This window comes from Danio aesculapii, chromosome 10 (assembly GCF_903798145.1).
Source record: "Danio aesculapii chromosome 10, fDanAes4.1, whole genome shotgun sequence".
Taxonomy (NCBI): Eukaryota; Metazoa; Chordata; class Actinopteri; order Cypriniformes; family Danionidae; genus Danio; species Danio aesculapii.
In genome coordinates, this window is record NC_079444.1 from 6,504,865 (window position 1) to 6,530,542 (window position 25,678).

Sequence of the window (25,678 nt, forward strand, 5' to 3'; positions counted from 1 at the left end):
GTTATTTTAATGTATTTTTGTTGGTCAGTTATCTACAAAATAAACAAGAATATTTGAGGTGAAGTTCAAAACAAGGTCCGCTTATAGGACTATGCTTCAGCGCACAACCTGACAAACTGGTCTGTTAAATAAAATGTTAATATAAAATAACAGTAAAATATTCACAGTTTCAGAGTAGCCTATATTAGGCTAAATAACTTTCTGTTAATGACAATTCATATGCGCCGGGCCGCCAGTTTCATTCATTCATTCATTCATTTTCTTTTCGACTTAGTTCTTTTTTCGACTTTATTAATCTGGGGTCACCACATCGGAATGAACCGCCAACTTTACGCAGCGGATGCCCTTCCAGCTGCAACCCATCTCTGGGAAACATCCATACACACCCATACACTACAGACAATTTAGCCTACCTAATTCACCTGTAATTTAGCCTACCTTAATCACCTCTAATTCACCATGTCACATCTGCGCAGCCGGTGCCTGTCTATGGACTGTGGGTGACACTGAAGCACCTGGAGGAAACCCACGCAAATGCAGGGACATGCAAACTCCACACAGAAATTCCAACTGACCCAGCCAGGGCTCGAACCAGCGATCTTCTTGCTGTGAGGCGACAGCACTACCTACTGCGCCACTGCCACCAGTTTCACTTCATTAATTTAATCAACTACTTAGACCACAATGAGCCAGGCTTTACAAACTATTCGCATTACCCTCGGAAGGATGAGAGAACATAAACTTATTGTAAGAATAATCTTACGGAGCGGTGCATGTCACGTCTGCGCAGCCGGTGCCTGAATAAAGCGCTTGATGCATCACTGAGACACAGCGCACAGCCCTCAGGTATATGGAAAAATCAGTGCGCTGAGGATCTGTCCAATGTATTACTGAGCCTTTTATGATTTAAATGTTGCAGATAGGTCTACTTTGTGTGTGAAGAGCAGGTAATAACCCTCTCTACTCCAGTGTTGCGAATGCGATCTGCTGATCTAACAGACACAGCGCAACATGATATAGAAACAGCAATGATCTCCATGTTGCATGTCAAAATGAAACCATTTAATGCAAAACAGTTAATGCACAACAGTTTAATGCACAATAATTCAGTTTTCGTGTTGTCATGAACGCGGCACGCAGTTTGAATTGTGAATGAATGGAGTGATTGACAGGTGCAGCGGCGAAGGCGCTGAACTGAACATGAATTTAACCACATGAATATTCATCTGTGCTTCACATTAAACTTTAGAATGGCTTCAGAACATTTGGGATATAGTAGGCCTACATTACAACATTCTAGTGCCTTATAATAGGCTACCTTCGTGGCATTTGTTGGCTTATAAATTACACAGAATATAGCACACGCGCAAGATCGGATTAGGTTCGGTACCAGCAGGCCAATACCCGATCCAGCAAAAATATGCGGTATCGAACCGATAAACAATTCAAGTATCGGGATCAGTGCATCCCTATGATTTATATTGGTGCAATATTTATTAACCATAAAAAAAATACTAAAATAGACTTACATATAAAAAATTTTATATAATAAACCTAACATTTTGGCTGTATGTTATATGATGAGATAGTTCCAGTTTCAAACACTAAAAGATACAGAGAATAGACATTGGATGTAAATACATTTTATTTAAAAAAAAAAAAATTAAACATCCCAAAGGTGCACCATACTAATCAAATAAAAAATATTTAAACAAAAATATAACTAACGCAAGCAGAAATGTAACTGTGAAAAATAGGGAAAAACTTGATAAGGTATTATAGCCTACTGTACTATTCCATTCAATTCAATTCAATTCACCTTTATTTGTATAGCGCTTATACAATATAGATTGTGTCAAAGCAGTTTCACATAAAAGGTCACAGTAAATAGGAACAGTGTAGTTCAGTTTGTAGTGTTTAAGTTCAGTTCAATTCAATTCAATTCAATTCAATTCAATTCACCTTTATTTGTATAGCGCTTATACAATGTAGATTGTGTCAAAGCAGCTTCACATAAAAGGTCACAGTAAATAGGAACAGTGTAGTTCAGTTTGTAGTGTTTAAGTTCAGTTCAGTTGAGCTCAGTTCAGTGTGGTTTAATAATCACTACTGAGAGTCCAAACATTGAAGGGCAAATCCAACGATGCGCAGCTCTACAGATCCCGAACCATGCAAGTCAGTGGCAACAGCGGAGAGGGAAAAAAAACTTCACTAATGGCGGAAGTGAAGAAAAAAAACCTTGAGAGAAACCAGGCTCAGTTGGGCACGATCATTTTAATTTCTCCGCTGGCCAAACGTCTTGTGCAGAGCTGCAGTCTCAGTGGCGGAGGCTGGAAGCTGGCCTCAGCGAAGACTCGTCTGTCTCTGCAGCGTCACAGGAATCAGTCTCATGTTCTCCACTCTTCCATGACCATCACAGACCAAACATTCGCTCGCTCATATTACATGAATGCACTTTCAACTTGTAATACTGTGCTCACGACATTTGTCAGGGAAATAACGCCATAATAAGGTAATCTTGACATTCGATCAAAACGTATCTTTCTTTGTGCAATTTCAAGTGTCGAACAAAGTTAGAAGTTGTGGCAGTTGGAAGTTTTTTGACCCGCATGCTATACATGCTGCAATAAGTTTTTTGTTGACCACCTCATAATTTTTATAGCCAAACAAAACTATCTGGTATCATTTTGTAAACTGGCGTGTTCACGTAGTTGTCACATAGGATGCTGTCGAATCAAAACAATTTACGGTGCTTTGATTGGATGTCGTGCCGAATGCGCGCATGCTCTCTGTCACACAAATGCACACATAATTAGAGATAGAGCAGTCCGTGTCAACACACTATTTATCCTTGGGCATTTTATGGGAAGTAGCAAGTCTTTACAAGTCAATAGGCGCAAGTCCAAGTGAAAGTCATGAGTCATTTTTGTTCAAGTCCAAGTCGAGTTGCAAGTCTTTTTATATTTTGTCAAGTCGAGTCTAAAGTCATCAAATTCATGACTCGAGTCTGACTCGAGTCCAAGTCACATGACTCGAGTCCACACCTCTGCTAACAACCATGCCACGTTCAAAATCACTTAAATCACCTTTCTTCCCCATTCTGATGCTCTGTTTGAACTGCAGCAGAATGTCTTGACCATATCTGCATGCCTAAATGCATTGAGTTGCTGCCATGTGATTGGCTGAGTAGAAATTTGCGTTAAAAGGCAGTTGGACAGGTGTACCTAATAAAATGACCAGTGAGTGTATGTACCAGTTTTTTTATTGAAAAACATATATTAGTATAAAATATAAGTACTAGTAGCATGCAAAGTTTGTTTTGTAGCTTCGCTATAGTGTCAGATGTGAAGTGGATTTGGCCTTGTTTCTGCAGTTTACTGTTGGATGTTCACTTGCTCGCAAACACACTCTGCTGGCAGATTAAACACTGAGGTCCACGTTAACACTGCTGTCATGCAGAATGTGTGTGTTTGAACAGTGCTCTCTAGAGGATTCCTGTGCTGAAAGCAGATAAAACCATTACCAGGCACGCATGCACTGTTTACTATTCCTCCTCCGTCTGTCAGGCCAAATGAATTAGCAAAAATTGCATATAAAGTGAGAGGAAATGTCAGCTTTTAAAGGGATCTAAAGAATAACACGAGTCTTCTTCTTTTGGTTTGTTTACAGACGTTGTGGATACAGCAAAGCCAAGCAAGATCCAGATGAGGAGAAGATGCACTTCCACAATGGCCACAGTAAGTCTGAGTCAGACAGAAACAGACAGAAAGACACACAGACACAGAGACAGACAGACACACAGACACAATCTACATTGTAAAACTGCTTTAGAAATGAAGATGACTAGACAGACAGAGAGACAGAGAGATAGATAGATAGATAGATAGATAGATAGATAGATAGATAGATAGATAGATAGATAGACAGACAGACAGACAGACAGACAGACAGACAGACACAATCTCAATTTAGGTCCCCACACTGACACAAGTCCCCATGAGTTTGTGTGCATTCAGTATTAAGTGTCCACCAAAATATAATAACATGTACACACAGACACACACAAACTCACACACAGACAGAGAGACAGATGTGTGTACGAGTTCAACCAGAGTTCAGTGGATCAGTCTCATCCTATCATCAGCTCCAGACCAGAGGGCCAACCTAACGTCAGGCCACTTTAGCATCAATAAGCTTTGTTTTACAACCGCCTGGATGTTGATGATGCAATATCTAAATGTCCTCTATGAGGTGTAAAATAGAAATAAGTTCACACTTATTGGCGGTTTACAAGGACTTTCCATAGGCATTATTATTTTTTTAATGTAAAAAATGCTTATTATATGATGCTACTCCTAAACTTAACCTTACACGAAACCTGTGGTAAAGTTTGAATAACATTAGGCACCATGTCAAAGTCAAAGTCAGCTTTATTGTCAATTCATCCACATGTACAGGACATGCAGAGAATCGGCATTGCATTTTACTCTCAAACCGTAGGTGCCTATCATATAACAAAAAGTAGAATTAAAAAAAATAAATTACAATAATACAATTTCACATACAGTATAATCTAAAAATATAAGTAAAAAATACAACTTTGTAAACAATACAATTACACTTAATGTATGTTTTTTTGTGTGTTTTAATTGCAAGGAGATAAGTCATGCCCTTATTAACCACCTCAATGTTGTCGTTATACACATTTCTGTCCTTGTGAATCACGCAAGCCAATGTAGACACATATAGTCATACTTGTTCAACTATGCATTCATTTTATATATTATATCCACACTGTAAAAATATCTGTAAATTAGCAGTTTTACATATTACCCTCTGCCCCATTTATTATGCTTTTAAATTGCATTAGGCGACGCAGTGGCGCAGTAGGTAGTGCTGTTGCCTTACAGCAAGAACGTTGCTGGTTCGAGCCTTGGCTGGGTCAGTTGGTGTTTCTGTGTGGAGTTTGCATGTTCTCCATGCGCTCTCGTGGGTTTCCTCCGGGTGCTCCGGTTTCCCCCACAGTCCAAAGACATGTGTTACAGGTGAATTGGGTAGGCTAAATTGTCCATAGTGTATGAGTGTGAATGAGTGTGTATGGATGTTTCTCAGAGATGGGTTGCAGCTGGAAGGGCATCCGCTGTGTAAAAACATATGCTGGATAAGTTGGCGGTTCATTCCGCTGTGGCGACCCCAGATTAATAAAGGGACTAAGCTGAAAAGAAAATGAATGAATGAATAAATTGCATTATGAGACCTTGATCTTCCTTCCTACAACTTTAAAAGTAAATCTTGTAAACATCTGAAAAGCTACTTTTATTAACATTTTTAATAGTTTAAAGTGATATATTGTCTGGGTTGGTGTTGCGCCTTGTAATAAACTGCCATTAAATTTTTCTATAATTATACAGACGTATCTCTCTATATATTATGTCTAATACATTAGATTATTTCAAACTATTAAAATGTAAATTTAAGCCACTTTGTTAGAACTGTAAAGTTGTATTTTCAACATCAAAGTCGACAGAGCAGACCAGAGGACCAAAAAGATGTCCTCACAAGGTGAAAATTTATAGGTATTACTATACTTGTGGGCACATAAGAGATACAAGGTACTCATGTAAAGATACAACATAGGCTCATCTGAAAATGTAGCCCTTTTTATACATTTCTGGAGATCACAAATTATGTAGCCAGAAGTACATTTGGCTGTATTTCATCTTTAAAGCGAACAATACAGGGTGGTATGACACCGTTCCTTTTCTAACTTACCAACTGACCGCTTACCCCCGTATATGAACGGCTTTCTCATTGTTACCAGTTTGTCAAGTAGCTCACCATCTATGTCTATGTCCTATTTGCCCAGAGAGGAGTTGACCACTACAACGGGGTTCAAGTCCGGTGAATAACAGTTCTAGAAAGCGGATAAGGCAAAAACAGAAGCCAAAAATTTAAATAAACAAGTTAATAACAGGGTGAGAATGTGGTAAAATCTGAAAATGTGGTAAAAAAAACAGGTGAGGAGTTTTCTTTTTTGGATTATTTTTAAAACTGTCGGTTGAGTTTAGGGAAGTGGGTGGCCGGGTCAATCTATGCTTTTGAAAACATTATTGGTTGGGTGTAGGGGAGGAAGATGGTGGGTCAGTCGATTGGTCAGTTAGTCAGTCATTCAGTCATTCGACAGAGGCCTCTGGTGGATGTACGTGAGAACAAAAACTGCAAAAAACATACCTCCTGGCATATATTCGGCGCACTCCAGAAATGTATATAGTTGTAAGTTTTCAGAATGAGCCTTTGTTGCAGAAAACACTTGTGAATCACAAAGTACAGAAACTGTTATTTAGGGATATCCCAATTAGTTGTAAAAAAATGTTTTGCCCTCGAGTCCAAATAATTTGATTTTGCGTATCTGCCGATACCAAAACCCAATCCTATACTTCTATAATACATACAAAAAATAATAAAGAAGAGTGAAAAAACAGATTCAATTCAATTTAATTCACCTTTATTTGTATAGCGCTTTTACAATGTAGATTGTGTCAAAGCAGCTTCACATAGAAGATCATAGTAAATTGGAACAGTGTAGTTCAGCTTGTAGTGTTTGTTCAGTTCAGTTAGCTCAGTTAAGTAAAGTTTAAAAATCACTACTGAGAGTCCAAACACTGAAGAGCAAATCCAACGATGCGTAGCTCTACTGATCCCAACCCATGCAAGCTAAAGGCGACAGCGGAGAGGGAAAAAAACTTTACCAATTGGCGAAAGGGAAGAAAAAATAAACCTTGAGAGAAACCAGACTCAGTTGGGCATAACCATTTTAAGGATTCTCCGCTGGCCAAACGTCTTGTGCAGAGCTGCAGTCTCAGCGGCTGAGGCTGGCCTCAGAGAAGACTTGTCTATCCCTGGAGCGTCACGTCTCACGTTCTCCACTTCTCCATGACCAACACAGTAGCTGCTCAGGATACGGCCTGGTCCAGGAAATGGAAACCTTGGGATCATCTCATCGTTGGTCTTGGATCGAATCAGTGACTCTGCATAGTCTGAGGGCCTCGGAAATAGTATCCCCCGGTGGAAATGGAGAATAATTAGCAAACTGCTGTTCACAGTGTATATCAACAAGATGCATAACCTGTGTGGAAGCCCCATAAGGGGTGCACTAAGTGTATCCTTTACTAAACAGTTAGGTCTTTAATCTAGTTTTGAATTGGGGGAGTGTGTCTGAGCCTCGGACGTTATCAGGAAGGCTATTCCAGAGTTTAGGAGCCATAAATGAGAAGGCTCTACCTCCTTTACTCGACTTTGCTATTCTAGGTACTATCAGAAGCCCTGAGTTTTGAGATCTTAAGACAGAAGGTTGGTTAGATAGACAGGAGTTAGATTATTTAAAGCTTTATATTTAAGAAGCAATATTTTAAATTCAATACGAAACTTAACAGGCAGCTAGTGGATAAAATTGAGGTGATATGAATATATTTTCTAGACCTGGTAAGAACTCTGGCAGCTGCATTTTGTACTAATTGAAGTTTGTTAACAGAGGATGCTGAGCAGCCAGCAAACAGAGCATTACAGTAATCCAGCCTAGAAGTCATAAAAGCATGGACTGGCTTTTGTGCATCTGAGATGGATAGCATACTTCGTAATTTAGCGATATTTCTCAGATGAAAGAAGGCAGTTTTTGTGACATGGGATATATGATTTTCAAAAGTTAAGTTGCTGTCTAGTATGACACCCAGATCTTTTATAGTAGAGCTAACGCTAACTTTGTATCCCTCTAATTGTAGGTCAAGTTGTGAGATCTGCTGTGTACAGGATTTAGGCCCAATAAGTAATAATTCTGTTTTGTCTGAGTTTAAGAGAAGATAATTGTTGGTCATCCAGTCTTTAACATCTTTAATACACTCAGTTAGCTTAGACAGTTTAGACATCTCATCAGGTTTAGTTGAAATTTGAGTATCATCTGCATAGCAGTAAAAGCTGATCCCATGTCTTCTAATAATGTCTCCCAGGGGTAGCATGTATATTGTAAACAGCAAAGGGCCTAAAACTGATCCTTGAGGTACCCCATAACTTACTGGGTTGACTTGTGAAGGCTGTCCATTAATATTCACAAACTGGTAACGGTCAGCTAAGTATGACTTAAACCATTGGAAAGCCAGTCCCTGGATACCTGTAGAGTTTAAGCGATTTATGAGGATATTGTGGTCAATGGTATCAAATGCCGCACTAAGATCGAGTAAAACTAATAGCGAGATGCACCCTTGGTCAGCAGCTAAGAGTAGATCATTGGTTAATTTCACTAATGCAGTTTCTATGCTGTGATGAGCCCTGAAACCTGACTGAAACACTCAAAAAACATTGCTCATCTGCAGAAAGGAGCGTAATTGGGCAGAAACAATATTTTCTAGCATTTTAGACATAAATGGAAGATTTGAAATAGGCCTATAATTCACTAAGTTGCTGGGGTCCAGTTATGGTTTATTAACAATAGGCTTAAAAACAGCTAGCTTTTAAGGGTTTGGGACATGGCCTAAAGATAAAGAAGAGTTGATAACGTTAAGAAGAGGTTCTTCTACAACAAGTAGCAATTCTTTCAGTAATTTTGTTGAAATTAGGTCCAACATACATGTAGCTGGTTTAGAGCTATTTATAAAACAGATCCATTCCTTATTTTTTTATTTAATTCACCTAATTTTAACATTCAAAATGCGTTGCTGTTTCTGTGTGAAGTCAAGAAAGAGGTCTAACTCTGTGCCGCTGCATAACCATAGATGTGTTAAAAAATAATGAGAATAAATATACAGTATATGTATAAATATATATTCGAGTCCTGATTGGGAGGTAATGTCCGATTCCGATCGAGTCTGAAACCGTGTGACTGGGCCCAATTTCCGATCACGTGATCGGATCTTGTCATCCCTACTGTTAATTAATAGATGTTTTTTTACAGTGCACATAAATCCAAATCTCACAGGAAGCAATCTGTGTTTTTACATTTTCAAAATACAAAAGAATTTATCATGGGAACCAAAAAGATGTCCTCACAAGGTACAATTTGACTGGTATTACTATACTTATGGGGACACAAAGGATACAAGGTACTCCCAAAAATATATGTGTGTGGAGAAATTAAATATACCTTGTACTTTTAGTAACTTCCCCATTATTAGGACAGCCATCTGCAACCAGAAAACCTCACCAGCCCATTAGTCTACAACCACACTAACCACATTGCCAATAATACAGCTACACACAGAAGCATGTTGCCATATTCTGATTATGTAGTCCTAAGGCAATCCATCAATATGTTGTGCTTAACACAGCAGGAAAGAACAAACACAGTCTCTAGAGATGAAATCTCTTCACTGAAAGCTGTGAAGAGCCAACAATCAACACTTCTTCCTCTTTGTATCTCTTTCTGTCTTTTTTTTTTCTCTCTCTCTCTCTCTCTCTCTCTCTCTCTCTCTCTCTCTCTCTCTCTCTCTCTCTCTCTCTCTTATCACAGTCAAATTTCCTTCGGTCCGCACGTATATCGATCCCCACACCTATGAAGATCCCAACCAGGCTGTCCACGAGTTCGCCAAGGAGATTGATGTCTGCTGTATCACCATCGAGCGGGTTATTGGAGCTGGTGAGTGAGTTATGCGCAAGTAAAAAACAAAAAAGGGCGCAGGAAGAGATTTTCATTAAGTATACATGCGAGAAACTCACTGTCTGGTTTGGGTAAGACTAATCAGATCTCATATTTAGGAGTTACTGGAAAATCACTCTAAAAATGTTTTCAGCTGAAATGAACACTGGAGTATGGTGGGCCCAGTAATGCACAACACAACGACATTTCAGAAAACAAATATTAAGCTCACAACACAACGACATTTCAAAAAGCAAACATTATCTCACAATACAACATTTCAGAAAGTAAACAATTTTTTTGCTGTTTGATGTAATTTCAATTCAAACATTGAGAGGGTGCGGCATAGTGTAGCCCCTTCCCTTTAAAAAAAACAATAGCGTTTTGTTTTAGCACTTCTTAACCAGTGAGAGTGGTTGAGCTCAATCGCATCAAATGTGAAATGTCCTGAAGGGGGCGGGACATGTCAGATACTAGAGAGCATTTCTACCCCACAAAGGCTAAAGACCTTAACTCGCTGAAGTTGAAAGTGAAGTGAAAAGTGACTTTAAAGATTTTTTTGTTGCCCGGACAAATTAGTTATTTGGAAATTAGTTAGTTAATTAGTCAATTGATTTGTTACATTAACAAAAATGGCAATTACATGTTTTAGTAATGACATTTATCTACATAAAAAAATCTTGAGCTCAAACTTGACCTTTGACCCCTATTTGGAAGTTACTGTCCTCTGATTTGTATTGTATGCAAAAAGTAAGAAGTCGTGCCAAGGTAAAAAGCAGTAACTTTCACATGATCAATATTGCTGTTTTTACAAGAACATTTATATTTACAGATAGTAATCACGCTATTTATTTTGGATGATTGGCAGTTACTTATTTCCTTATTGCTATCCTGTGCTTTGGTTGCATTTGCAAATTACATTCCAAAATGTAATACATAATAAATAATTAGTTTCTATAATTTGAAAGTAATTGTTTACAGTGTTACAATATTTTTGTCTCTGTATTGTAATATGTTGCACTATTTTGCATTCATTTTGAGTAAATTTTCGATATCAAAGGTACGACCTAGTTATCTAGACTGTGTATCAGCGGTTCCTAAACTTTTTTAGAATGGCATACTCTTTAACATCCTTTTGCATTTTCTTTCCCACTTCCGCTTTTCCTATTAGGCACAATATTTGCAATTTAAATTTTTTTTTTCCATTTAATTCTTTATGAATTTTTTTTATTAATAATTTTTCAAATAAAAAAAATGAAAAGAAAATTATGCAACTATAGCAAAAAATAAATTATCCATGTATTAGCTAAAATCGCCTGTAGGTGGTGGTGAGGCACTGTCTTAAGACATTTATTCAGTAACAAAGCAACAGTTGTATTTATGAATAGGTCAATGAATCGACTTTCACAATTCATTTAAAAAATAATTAATTCACAAAAATAACCCAGCCTAGCCTTAATATGGACTTAACCGATGTGAACACCAGCAGGTTGGAATAATGATCATTCTTGTAGATTAAACAACTCTGTCGACATTATTTGCAGTGGATTTTATTGGGTTACAAGAAAAGGTAGGAAATGGTTTCAACTGTGATCTGTACTGATTTTATGTGTGATCATGCTACAATGCTAATACTGTCACAACATTCCAGTCAACTCGTCAATAGCTCCCGACTGCACTGAGCGAAAAATACAAATTATGAAGAAAAAATAACATGTTATTTAAGATATTTTTTGCTGGAAATGTGTAGTCTTTGTTTGCAGTGCTATATATTTACCAGATTGTTAGCCTCTTTATGATAGTATGACATTAAAACAAATGCAGAATATCGTAAGTCCAGGCTGCTCACAGTAACTTCATATTGACATGCAGCTGAACAAAGGCAGGGAACCGTAACTTAATTGGAGCATACTAAAACCAAGTCAAAGAGCGGTAGCTCGTGTTATGATTTTTCTGCCTTGCTTTCGCTTGGGCTTTTGGAAGTTACTGTTAAGACAAGACATTATTTTCTTGAAACAACAATGATATTGACTCAAGATACTTATCCACATGATAAAGAAGGTCTTCATTGTCCCAAAAATATTAATAACTAATTTTAGTCAAAAAACGAAGTTACGGTCTTTTGCCTTTGCGCGGCAGATTTGATTGGTCGATTTGATGAGAAACTGAATTATGAGGTGACGTTGATCGTTTTAGGCCACATGTGTCAATTCCGGTTTCTGGAGGGCCGCAGCTCTGCACAGTTTAGTTCCAACCCTGCTCCAACACACTTACCTGTAGGTTTCAAACAAACCTAAAGGACTCAATTAGTTTGATCAGGTGTGTTTAATCAGGGTTGAAACTAAACTGTGCAGAGCTGTGACCCTCCAGGAACTGGAGTTGACACCTGTGATTTAGGCGTAAGTGACAAACTACAAGCTTTAAATGTTGATATTGCTTTTATATCTTATAAACCTAACTTTTGTCACAGTTTTGGTGCAGACTAGCTTATATATCCTAAAACCTAACAACACTGACACTAAAATATACAAATGTACAAATAGAATTAAACATAAAGATGCCAAAAGGATAAAATATGTCTCATGTAAGCTTATATGTCTTATGTAAAAGCAAGAGATAAGTAAAAGAGGAAATAAGTAATGGACGAATGATGTGTGTGGTAATGGGGTGGGAAAATAATAAGCGTGTGCTTCATCCCGCTCCATTTCAACCATGTTGAAATGCATTTTTTGTTAAAGAATTTTATGTATGATTTTTCTGTTCAAAATAAAGAAATCAAATCAAAAACTAAAAATCTTTAACTCACAACACAATGACATTTCAGAAAGTAAACATTAAGCCAACAGCAAGACGTAAATGCTTCTGAACACTGGTGGCAGTTGGTCCACAAATAGGCAAGATGTATGCGCATCTTCCGAATATTTGATTTTGCGGATGTTGCAAAAATATATGTCCAGAGGTAGAACCCATTTCTTGCTCCTTGGTAGCAATGTTTTGTAACACATTTCTTGTGGCGTCTAAACGTAATCGCTGTTTCGGTCTTTAACTCACCATTTAACCAGAAGAAGAGGAAGTAATCAGTGTTCCACTGCCACCTAGTGGTCAGGAGCATTTCCGTTGTGTTTTGAGTTAATGTTTGCGTTCTGAAATGTCATCGTGTTGTGAGCTTAATGTTGTTGTGTTGTTAGCTTAGCGTTTGCTTTTTGAAATGTCATTATTTTATGAGCTTAATGTTTGCTTTTAGAACACGTCAATGTGTTGTGCACTACTGGGCCACCGTACTAGAGGTAGTGAAACACCAAATATATTCATTATTTTCACGCAAATTAAATTGCAGTCCATATCAGATAATAAAGACTCACAACTTTAAATGCAATCAAAGTGAATGATTACTAAACAAAAACATTTTAAAGGTGCACTATGCAAATTTTGTTAAACAATATGTCATCAAGGAAGCTTACCAGACACGCACCTTACTGCTGATTGACTGCAAGAGAGTTTTAGGATTGGGTCCAACAAAAACATTTTTTGTAAAATATTGGTTATTGCTACTTTGATATCTGTGTCACATGTCTATCTCTATTTATATGGGCTTTCTAATGTACAGGGTATGCATAATTAATATGCAAGTGCATATTCAAATCCTATTTTCCCCAAGTACAGTTTACCAATTCCAAATCATTATTACCAATAACACATATGTACATATTCATGAAGTAATTATATATTCCTGCTGACACAGTTTTTTTAGTTTTCTTAACTATTTCTTAACAATTTGATATGCCCTAAAATTTCAGTTTACATATTTAATATTGCATCCTTCTTATGGGCATTTAAAAGTGTTTTGCATCTAAAAGTTTTTCCATTTGGTCTTTAAAAGTAAAGCAGCTTAATAATCATGCATCTATCATCTATCTATCTATCTATCTATCTATCTATCTATCTATCTATCTATCTATCTATCTATCTATCTATCTATCTATCTATCTATCTATCTATCTATCTATCTATCTATCTATCTATCTATCTATCATCTATCAGTCTGTCTGTCTGTCTGTCTGTCTGTCTGTCTGTCTGTCTGTCTGTCTGTCTGTCTGTCTGTCTATCTATCTATCTATCTATCTATCTATCTATCTATCTATATATCTATCATAGCTTTATACCTTAACAATAGAAGAGATAAAAAAATATTATTATTGGTAAAAAAAACCTTGATTTTCAATCATACATGATTTTCAGTAACTATAAATGAAAGCATATGCACTTCTGCATACAGTTCTGACCATTTGTATCTTTTTAAACTAACATTTCTAAATGTAAAATTGAACATGTGATTCAAACTGAGAATGAGAAAATGAGAATTTTCAAGTTCATTTTACTTTTACTTTTTCAAAGCTATATGAAGTTGAAGAATGTCCAATTATTTGCATTTTTTGACAAGCTATTTAAAAATTGAGCCCAATAAGTGATTATCAAATGTAAAAACTTTTTCAGATGCAGCTCTTGAAAGGGCTAAACTTCTCATTTGAACTCTTGCACTGGAAGTGTCACCCTATAAGTACCAGCTCGCGCAGTCAGACTTTATTCATTCATTCAGAAGCGAGGTTAAACCTCAGCAGCTCTGCACTTTGTCGCTTCGCAAGGGAAATCTGCCCGAACACAATGAGCCATTTCATTGTCTGGCTGTGTCCTGCCGCGCTTCACTGCTGCTCTGCCTCGCGGTTGCAGGTGAATTCGGGGAGGTGTGCAGTGGTTTGCTGCGGCTGCCGGGGAAGAGAGAGATCCCAGTGGCCATTAAAACTCTGAAAGCTGGATACACGGAGAAGCAGAGGAGGGACTTCTTGGGTGAAGCCAGCATTATGGGACAGTTCGAGCATCCCAACATCATCCATCTGAAGGGGGTCGTCACTAAGAGTGAGTGTCTGTTAGGATGGCATTCTGTTATTGTTCTGTAATTGGATTTTTGTTTTGGTTTGATGTTGTGAAGTTGGAAACATTGTTTTACAGAGATGACTTGTTTGTAAAATACTAATAATTTATATAATTTATATTATATAAAAACATTATATTTTATATATATATATATATATATATTTATTTATTTTTATTTAGTGTTTTCTTAATAATAATACTACTACTACTACTACTAATAATAATAATAATAGTAATAATAATAATTTATATTGATAATTTGTGGTAGTGTTACTAATTGTCAATTCATTATTATTATTATTATTATTATTATTATTATTATTATTATTATTATTATTATTATTATTATTATTATTATTATTATTATATTCCACACATTAATACTTATTATTAATTTTATATATTGCTAATAATAATTAATGTGTGAAATATAATAATAATAACAATAATAATAATAGTAGTAGTAGTAATAACTACTCACACATTAATTATTATTATTAATTTCTATATTGCTTACAATAATAATAATAATAATAATAATAATAAATAATCGTCAAGCCAAACCATTTATTTATTTATTTATTTATTTATTTATTTATTTAATGTTTTAACAATAATTATAATTATTTATATTATTATTATTATTATTATTATTATTATTATTATTATTATTATTATTATTATTATTATTATTATATTTCACACATTAATTATTAATAACTGTATACATTGTTAATAATAATAATAATAGTAGTAATAAAATCAAGCCAAACTATTTATTTATTTCATATTTTTATTTATTAGCTTTGAGCTGAAACTGCTTTAATGTCTTGTTTGTTGTTTGCCTGTCACAAAACAACAAGATTATGATTTGTTTCCTATAGGTAAACCGGTGATGATAATAACAGAATATATGGAGAATGGATCTCTGGACACCTTTCTGAAGGTAAATTCAAGTCATTACATTCAAAGCAAAACATCCCTTCAAAAAATAAAATAGTTTTCTGTCATATTTATGGAAAAGCCACAAAAACAACATTTAAAATAGCAATTAAGCTTCACTTTGGTTAGATGTGTCCTTATTAAACAACAAATTTAGTAAATTTTTAATTAAATTAAATTAAATAACTATTACTACTTCTAGAAGTTTAAATGTATCACACTCATTCTCATGTGTATTATTCCTCTTTTCTCCTATAACAGAAGAATGATGGTCAGTTCACTGTGATCCAGTTGGTTGGCATGCTGCGTGGCATAGCATCGGGCATGCGCTACCTCTCCGAGATGGGATATGTGCACCGTGACCTCGCTGCCCGCAACATCCTGGTCAACAGCAACCTGGTGTGTAAGGTGTCTGACTTCGGCCTGTCCAGAGTGCTGGAGGACGACCCAGAGGCAGCTTACACCACTCGCGTACGTGCTTCACAACACAGACACACTACACCTCACTGCATGCTTTGTGTTAAAGCTGACATTTCATAGAAATCTGATGTTTTCAGTGTTTAAATCTGAATATATGCTAGCAAAGTTAAATACTAAGATTTCAGTACATGGAAATGGCCACCAAACACCATTGTTTCATCATTCATCATAGTGAAAAACAGGCCAGTCAGACAAAACACGGTTATGTTGCACACATGATCATTAATATGCATGCCCCAGGTTGTGTTTGATTACATTTCCTAATGAGATTACAACAATGATATTTTTTGTTTATTTAAGCTTATATTAATCTTACTATGTAGGACTCTTATTTTGAAGACTAGTAGACTAAAGCCTGCAGTGTAACCTCTTTACATTGTCTTGTATTTGTTGGTAGGTGATGCAGACAGGTGTGTACCAGCACCATACATAAACAAACAATATTTAGAATGTTTTTAAAGATAAAGCGCAGCACTTCACATCCGGTTTGCTGTAAGGATCAGTTCTCAGCCAGCCCTCTGTTCATAGCCCATCTGAATGCAAAATGCAAGATATATAGTACAATTTATTCAGCACCACCCTGAAGAGGCATAAGGTTTGATTAAATGTATCTTTTGAATGTTTATATTGTAAATGTTGGTGTTTATGCTTGTGATGAGGCAACAAACACATATAACATGCTTAATATAAGTGTTGAATTCATGTTTATGCACCGTGTCATATCACGCAGTTCTTACTATGTTTTTTCTTGAGTGAAAGGACGCCAATATATTTTTATGCAGAAGATATTAATTCCTGTATGTGATTTCATGTACTTTACAGCTTCAAATTACAACTGTAAATACATCTCGGACTGTTCCTTTTGTATAGTATAACACAATTTAGTCTAAATGTCATCTACAACACAACGCAGGAGCAAACTAGCTTACTCCGGTGGCATAAAGGTAGCTCACTTAATCCTAGGTCTACTCTGCCGCTTTAGTCGAAAAGGTTTGACCAGGCATCTAATCTGTTCGTTACATTTGTTTGACAGATTATGATTATTTTGCACGTGTTTATTTCAGACGACATAATGCTGTGTTTGTCTGTGTGTGTTTGTGTGTGTGGGGGGGGGGTGAGAGAAGAGAGAGAGAGAGAAGGAGCAGCTACTGACACAAGCTGTAAAGCAGTGGTCGGGAACCTATGGCCCGCGAGCCACAAGTGGCTCCTTGACCAAAATACGTGGCTCTCCTGCTGTCTCCCGTAAATATTATTTTTCAGTAAAAAAAGATATCCATCAGATAACTAGAAATCATTTTCCTATTGAAAATACAATTACAGTTCCCTCGTTATTGTAATTTTTTGGAGAAAAAAATAATAAAAACTTGGTTTCGAACAATGCATGTGTTCGGCACTGTGAATGAACTTACGTTTCTATGGTAACCGCGCGCACGTTAATTCAAACAACATTCATGAGTGGTGATGATGGCAAAAAAGAAAATAATCCTGAGAAACATCGAAAGTTACAAAATGAGTGGGCAGAAACATTTGCTTTTATTGAAAGCTCTAGTGCTCTGCTCTGTCTGATTTTAACAAAACGCGTTTCCTCTTGTAAAAAAAATGTTAAGAGACATTTTGAAACCCACCATGCAGCTTTTGCGGCAAAGTACCATCCGAGCGAAAGCCGAAAGAAGGCGTGTGAGCTCCAGCATAAAGTGCAAACCGGACAAAAACAGCAGGGGCAGGGCAGGAGTTTGGACAGGGGCATCTTGGAGTTTGAATGCTGTGAGCTCTGCTTGCCTCATTGGAGATCGCGAGGCAAATGAAACCTTTCACAGATGGCGAATAAGTCCTGTGTGTTAAGTAAGCAAATGAACTGTTGGCGGCAGTTCTTAATTTGAGCTGGATCTTGCTCCAGGAAATGTCAGATATTCGTGTTGTGCGTTCCGGTATTTATTTTAATTGATCCGGAATTAACTGGTGCGTGTTGAATACCTGCATGTTTTTGTGTGCGTGTGTGAGACACAGAGAGAGAGAGAATGTGAATGAGACCAAGTGAAAAACTGCGAGTGTGTTGAGTGCAGTGTTACCAGATGTTACTGACTGTTTACAGCCCAAAAGCAGTCGAAAAACCGCTGAAAACCGGGGAGATGTCGTGTCAGGGAGGGAGATCACAAGTGTTTCTACACTGTTCTAAGCATATGTATGCGAGGAACAGGGGCTATGGAATCTCTTTGGGAGATCCAAACAGGTGTATGAGGGCAGACCGGGGCTGGCCAATAATATCCAGCTGCGGGCCACGCCGTTGCAAAACCGCCCAAATTTTCACTACCCGCCTGTCATTTTTTTTACCCGCAAAAATAAATTAAAAAACCGCCCAGTCTGGCAACACTGGTTGAGTGTGTGTGCATGCACACACATAAAGGTAGTCACTTTTGACCAATCAGCTTTCTTACATTTACAATCACTCTCATTGGTTGATGATTGTTGTTTTGTATAAATAATGACATAAAGGCCCACCTAAATAATAACCATGTTTTCAAAATGCCAGAGGCAGTCAAGCATACAGTATATATATTTTAAACACGAGTATGTTAAATCTGATTATGAGCCTGATCAAGAGAAAATGCGTGAATGGATCAGGAGACAGACGCAAAGCGACATGAAGTCACATGGCTCTTTAAAAAAATGCATTTGCCAAAAAAAAAATCAGAAATGGCTCTTTGCTGAAAAAAGGTTCCCGACCATAGCTGTAGAGCATCAAAGCAGAGCACATTAATATTCATGACCATTCTAAATATGGTCAAAACTGCCCTTTTCATTCTAGGGGTAATTTTTCTGGTTATAAATGAGCATATAAAAATGAGCATATACAATTTCTGAAGAATATTTGCACTTAACTAAGCCACATACAGTGGGAAAAATAAGTATTGAACATGTCATGTCATGTTTTTTGAATACTACTTCTTATTCTAGGGAATAATATTTCTAATAATATTTCTAAAGGAGCTGTTGACATGGAATCGAACCAGATTTTAATGAAAACTCAAAGAATAAAACATAGAAATAAAACCAAACAAAAAAAAAAAAAATCTGAAAAATTAGTTGTGTAATAACAATGAAATGACACAAGGAAGAGTACTGAACTACTGAAACATGAATTGCTCAGGTGTGAGTTTTTCACAGAATTCAACAGTGTGTAAAAATCTTGATGGTTCTTTGAGCCTCATCTATCAAGTCTGATCATTAATTTGATTTTCTATTGGATTCAAGTCAGGTGATTGGCTGGGCCATTCTACAGCTTGATTTTCTTTCTCTGAAAGCATTTGAGTTTCCTTGGCTGTTTTGGATCATTGTCTTGCTAAAATGTCCACTCTGGTTTCATCTTCATCATCCTGCTAATGTAGATGTTGGACTGAAGCAGCTAATATTAATTTACAATGAGAAAGGACATAGGGTTGCTGAATAACTTCTGATATATTTCAGCTGCTGTCTGGGCTTTCATTGCCTTTCTACACCTACCTTTCTTCGTGTGTTTTATACTTTTTCATTTAATTTCATTATGCATAACTTAATTTGTAAACTAATTAGATTTGTTTTCTCTGCATATACTGATTTATTTGGATGTTACCAACATCCTGTGAAACTTTCAAGTCAACGACACCTTTAGAAATTCTACATTGCACTGATTCACTTATTTGAACTGTACATACCCACTGCACATGGACATTTCTAATTATGTACACACCCACTGTACATATACATTTGTAATTCTGTTTATCTATCTGCACACTTCTGCTATTAATAGCATCCTGTACTTATATTCATTTATTGTAAATCTCTGTTCATAGCTAATACAACCTGTATATAATGTTCATAGTACATCCATCCGTAAATATCACCATAGTTTTTCTATAACTGCACTTTATAACTTATTCCTGTATCCTGCACTTGCTGCTATTGCCACTGCTGGTTAGACCGAAACTGCATTTCGTTGCCTTGTACGTGTACATGTGTAATGACAATAAAGTTGAATCTAAAAAAAATGTTCTCTGAGAAAAATGGTGATATGTTCAATACCTATTTTCCCCACTGTACCTACTATGTGGCTATCAGGGAGCTATTTCATTTATTAAATTAATGCACTCTATTGCACCTTTAAGTCCTATGATCCAAATGCAAAAAAATCCTATTGTAACTTATAGTAAATGTTTATTAAATGTAAATAAATATTTGTACTTATGTAAAGATTATGCCAGTTACCAGCCATACTGGCGATACTCTGATGTAAACTTCTGAAAAGTAAATAAAAAATCTGCCCATTTATGATACTATACTGTGTATACTGTGTTAATGTGTCGAAGATGCTAAATGGACTTGCTAATCAGGAAAGGATGAAATATTTTAATAAACAGGCTTTAACAGGTGGTAAAAGATACATATGAGCGATGTTAATTCAGATAATAGCCTTCTATTTAACTTACTTTATATAATGGTAAGAGAAAACATGAATGTAGTCAAGATTTCTACCCTAAAAATCCTGGTTCAGTTTGACAAACATCATATGTTCCTCAGTTTCGTTTCTCTGTCTCTCTCCTCTGCTTAATATGATTTTTCTGAGTTCTCTTATTTACCTCATCACCAATACAATAATGCCAGAGCTAAAATAAAGTGTATTCTTCAGTGAAAATTAATCCTTATTTAGCCTGAATAAGAAGCAGCCATTTTCCTGAAGGAGGATAATTAAAGATTTGCTGATGGCTGACATAATTAGCATACCATTTCTCTCTCTCTCCCCTGTCATCTCTTTCTTGTTTTGGTGTGCCAAAGTACCACAGAATACAGCTTTTCATGTGTGTGTGGATGTGTGTGAACTGTCAACAAACTAAATGAAGACACGTCTTTCTCTCTCTTTCTCTCTGAGTACAAGAGCTAACACCACGTCAGTCAATTAGCGATTAGCATGCAGCCGTCGTCCACAGAGCTAATGCTTCCTGTCACTTTCTCCCTGGCTGACAGCGTTTCTCCTCAGCGATAATCATGTGTTAAGACGCTCTGACAGGCTGAGTTTGTGATCTTGTGTCGGTTTGTCCTACAGGGAGGGAAGATCCCCATCAGATGGACGGCTCCAGAGGCCATCGCCTACAGGAAGTTCACCTCCGCCAGTGACGTGTGGAGCTACGGCATCGTCATGTGGGAAGTGATGTCGTACGGAGAAAGGCCCTACTGGGAGATGAGCAACCAAGATGTGAGTCTGCTGTCACTGTCTGTCAAAACGGGCTCTTACTAGTGCTACATGAAGACTTTGTAGTATAATTAAATAAATATATGATTATATAAATGAATGAGGGTGGCATGGTGGCTCATTGGATAGCACTGTCACCTCACTGCAAGAAGGTTGCTGGTTCGAGTCCCGGCATTTCTGTGTGCAGTTTGCATGTTCTCCCCATGTTGGTTTTCTCCGGGGGTTCCGGTTTCCCTCACAGTCCAAACACATGCACTATAGGTGAATTGAATAAACTAAATAGGCCGTAGCTTATGAGTGTGTGAATGAGTGTGTATGGATGTTTCCCAGCACTGGGTTGCAGCTGGAAGGGCATGCACTGCATAAAACATATGCTGTATAAGTTGCCGGTTCATTACGCTGTGGCAACTCCTGATGTATAAAAGGGTTAGCTGAAGAAAAAATAATGAATGTATGTATGAATAAATGAATAAATGATTGTATGAATGAATTAATGATATTAATTTTTTAATAGCTTGAGTAATGTTTTAGCTCTTTATGAATAATATATTTACTTATTTTTTTTACTTTTTAGTTTTTTTGTACTTTTCTGTTTTTGTTGTTATTATAAAATAAAAATAAATATGCCAATTATATAAGCTATCTGCCAACAGCACAATCTCAATCAATACATTTTCAGAAATTCTGTGCCATTTCGTAAGGTACACATTGGTACCCTAAAAGTTTATATGGATATTTTAAATGTACAGTTGAAGTCAGATTTATTAGCCCCCCTTTGAATTTTTTTTCTTTTTTAATTATTTCCCAATTTATGGTTAAAAGAGCAAGGAAATTTTCACAGTATTTTTTCTTCTGGAGAAAGTCATATTTGTTTTATTTTGGCGATAGAATAAAAGCAGTTTTAAATTTTTTAAATACCATTTTAAGGTCAGAATCATCAGCCTCTTTAAGCTAGATAGTTTTTCGATAGTCTACAGAACAAACCATCATTATACAATAACTTGCAAAATGACCCTAATGTGCCTAGTTAACCTAATTAACCTAGTTAAGCCATTAAATGTCACTTTAAGCTGTATTGAAGTGTCTTGAAAATATCTAGTAAAAATATTATTTCTTGACTGTCATCAAGGCAAAGATAAAAGAAATCAGTTATTAGAAATGAGTTATGGTTAGAAATATTATGTTTATGTTTAGAAATGTGTAGAAAAAAAGTCTGCTCTCAGTTAAACAGAAATTTGGAAAAAAATAAACAGGGGGGCTAATAATTCATGGGAGCTAATAATTCTGACTTCAACTGTATATATGCTCAAATTATCCAAAATATTTAAATTAAATAGATTTTATATACCTTTTATTTATTTATTTTATTGCTTTTTTATTTCAGTCTGCAATACACTGATGAAATAGTCTACATTTATGAAGAGATTGTTTGTGCTTTCTGGTGTGATTTTAGCCTGCAGTCTTTAACACTTCACCACAGTAACAGTTTCCTCTCATGAGCCCTGCTGTTTTCTTGAGGGGGAAATGAGAGCAATAGAAAGCTGATGTCTATAAATAGAGTTGGATGCGGGGCTAAACCGGCAAATTTTGGGCTGGTATTGCAGGACGATCAGGGTCACAGGTCTTTCTTATTTACATGGGGGACACTGGGTTTGGGCTGAAAATGTTAGCTTTAGGATTTAGTCACAATGATTTTATTTTTGTCTTTTCTGTGTGAAAAGCATTAGATGTGCAGACAGAAATCTGTCACAGTAATGGACTTCCGGCATTGAGTTTCTTTAAATGTAGCTTTTACCAAAAGCTTACATCATCTGTTGTTTCATTGTCATTGTCCAAATGTAAATATGATCTCACTGCACACAAACCACGCTTTTTTTAATATTCGAAAAGACATTGATACTCACAAGAAAAACAAATGAAATATGAGCAATTTATAGCAGTCGTTTTAGTGTCTAGTGTGATGATTTATTAATAGTTTGATGTCAAACAGTGTATTTATTTGAGAAAACATTTATATATAAATAATTACTTGTAATCCAAATTATATTTCTATAATTTGTAAAACCAATTTTTTTTATTTCTAATAACTAAATAATTCTGTATATATATATATATATATATATATATATATATATATATATATATATATATATATATATATATATATATATATATATATATATATATACAATTAAAGTCAGAATTATTAGCCCCCCTTTTTTCTTTTTTAAATATTTCTCAAATTATGTTTAACAGAGCAAGGCAGTATGTCTTATAATATTTTTTTCCTCTGGAGAAGGTCCAATTTGTTTTATTTTGGCTAGACTAAAAGCAGTTAATTAAAAAAAAAAATCAAGGTCAAAATTATTATCCCCTTAAAGCTATATGTTTTTTTTTTGATTGTCTACAGAACAAACCATCATTATTCAACAACTTGCCAAATTACCCTAACCTGCGTTGTTAACTTAATTAGCCTAGTTAAGCCTTTAAATGTCACTTAAAGCTGTATAGAAATGTCTTGAAAAATATCTAGGAAAATATTATTTACTGTCATCATGGCAAAGATAAAATAAATCAGTCTCTAGAAATGAGTTATTAAAACTATTATGTTTAGAAATGTGTTGAAAAAATCGGTAACATTTTATAATAACTACACACTATGACTCATTTACTAAGCATTATCATCTAGTGAATTCATTATTTGTTAAGCATTAACTCTACATTAATAAACGTTAGTAAGCAGTTTATAACTGCAGCTACTAATGCTGTATTCTTGACTTATAAGCACCTATATAATGTGCTTAATAATTGTATTTTCATACTTAGTTAATGATTTATTTTTCATGACTAAATTAAGTATCGCATTATTTACAAACCAGTTGTATTTAAAAGTAGTTGAGGGTTTTTAGGATCATTCAGAATGAGTTAGTAAATGATTAATAAACTATTGAAATCAACGTTTATATGTCTTATTATTCAGGCATATATTAAGGGTTACTATGTATGTTAATAAATGCTTTATCTAGTTTTGTGACCTAATCTAAAGTGAGGACTATTTATGCTATATAAATCCCTTATATGCCTGAATAATAAGACATATAAACGTTGATTTCAATAGTTTATTAATCATTTACTAACTCATTCTGAATGATCCTAAAACCCTCAACTACTTTTAAAAACAACTGGTTTGTAAATAATGCGATACTTAATTTAGTAATGAAAAATAAATCATTAACAAAGTATGAAAGTACAAGTATTAAGCACATTATAAATATGTTTGTAAGTCAAGAATAGAGCATTTGTAGCTGTTATAAAGTTGCTTACTAACGCTTATTAATGTAGAGTTAATGCTTAACAGATAATGAATTCACTATTTGCTAATGCTTAATTAATGATTTATAGTGTGTAGTTATTATAAAGTGTTACCAAAAAATCTTCTCTCCATTTAACAGAAATTGGGGAAAAACAGGGGGGCTATTAATTCTGACATTATTATATATATATATTATATATTACATATATATACACACACACACACAAATCTTACAACATAAAATAGAAAAAAAAATTAAAAGTGCTAAATTTGTGTATCCTAACATTATTAAATCACTACAAACAAAGTCTATCTCTCTAATCCTGTGGATTATTAGTTTAAAACTCACAGCGATTCAGTCATATTTGTTTCCTCCATTGAAAAGCACACAGTACATGTCGATCCGCCGCCTCTCTGTCTTTTGTAATGTAGATGCGCATGTCATCATATGTCAGATGCATACAAAATGACAAGTATATTTGCAGCAGAGATGAAACAGGCGGCGAAGCTTTAGTTTCTCCAGCTTCTCCCAGAAGGAGGTGCACACAGCAGTCATGGTTTTATCAAGCACCGCTGACCTTTTTTTTCCAGCTTTACAGTTATAGTGACGACTTCATCTGCGCTCCATCATTAATCTGTTTCACTCACGCTTGGGAATGGAGTGCGTTTTTGATGTTTTATTGAAGCGTTTCTGGAGGGTTTCTCTCAGATCTCGGCTTCCTCTGTCTGTCTGTCAGTCTCTGTTTTGCCTGTGTTTTCTTCTCTCCATGAGGGATTGCTCTGCTTGTTGTAGTGTTGCTCGTGTTGAGGGTTTTAGTTTTGTTTTGGGAGAGGAGAGATACTCTTTAATGATTCAGGCTTCTGGTTTGTTTTGGTAACTTTTGAATGATAGAAGATGTAAAGTGAAACAATAGATTTGTCAAAAATTGCCCTATAAACAGAACATGCTATGGTTAATTTACATTAATAATGTAGTTTAATTTGAATAGATTATAAATTTGTATTAATTATATGATTTGTCAGCTAATACACTTAAAATGTTAAGCGTAAGTATAATGAATACTGGAATAAATAAATTTATAATAATATTTAAATGTCAATAGTAAAATTTGTAATATAATTTACATATTTCAGAATTTATACCTAAGAAATATAGCCTAAA

General features: G+C 35.5%; 1 protein-coding gene across 2 annotated transcripts in view; it reads left to right on the forward strand.

Annotated features, from left to right (window-relative positions):
- LOC130236195 (ephrin type-A receptor 5) overlaps window positions 1–25,678 on the forward strand; it is a 197,366-nt gene that overhangs the window by 153,955 nt on the left and 17,733 nt on the right. For both annotated transcript variants that reach the window (XM_056466839.1, XM_056466840.1), the window contains exons 9-14: window positions 3,670–3,737; window positions 9,500–9,625; window positions 14,354–14,539; window positions 15,442–15,503; window positions 15,761–15,970; window positions 21,057–21,206. In XM_056466839.1, coding sequence (XP_056322814.1) covers window positions 3,670–3,737; window positions 9,500–9,625; window positions 14,354–14,539; window positions 15,442–15,503; window positions 15,761–15,970; window positions 21,057–21,206 — 802 coding nt within the window. The remainder of the gene's footprint in view (window positions 1–3,669; window positions 3,738–9,499; window positions 9,626–14,353; window positions 14,540–15,441; window positions 15,504–15,760; window positions 15,971–21,056; window positions 21,207–25,678) is intronic.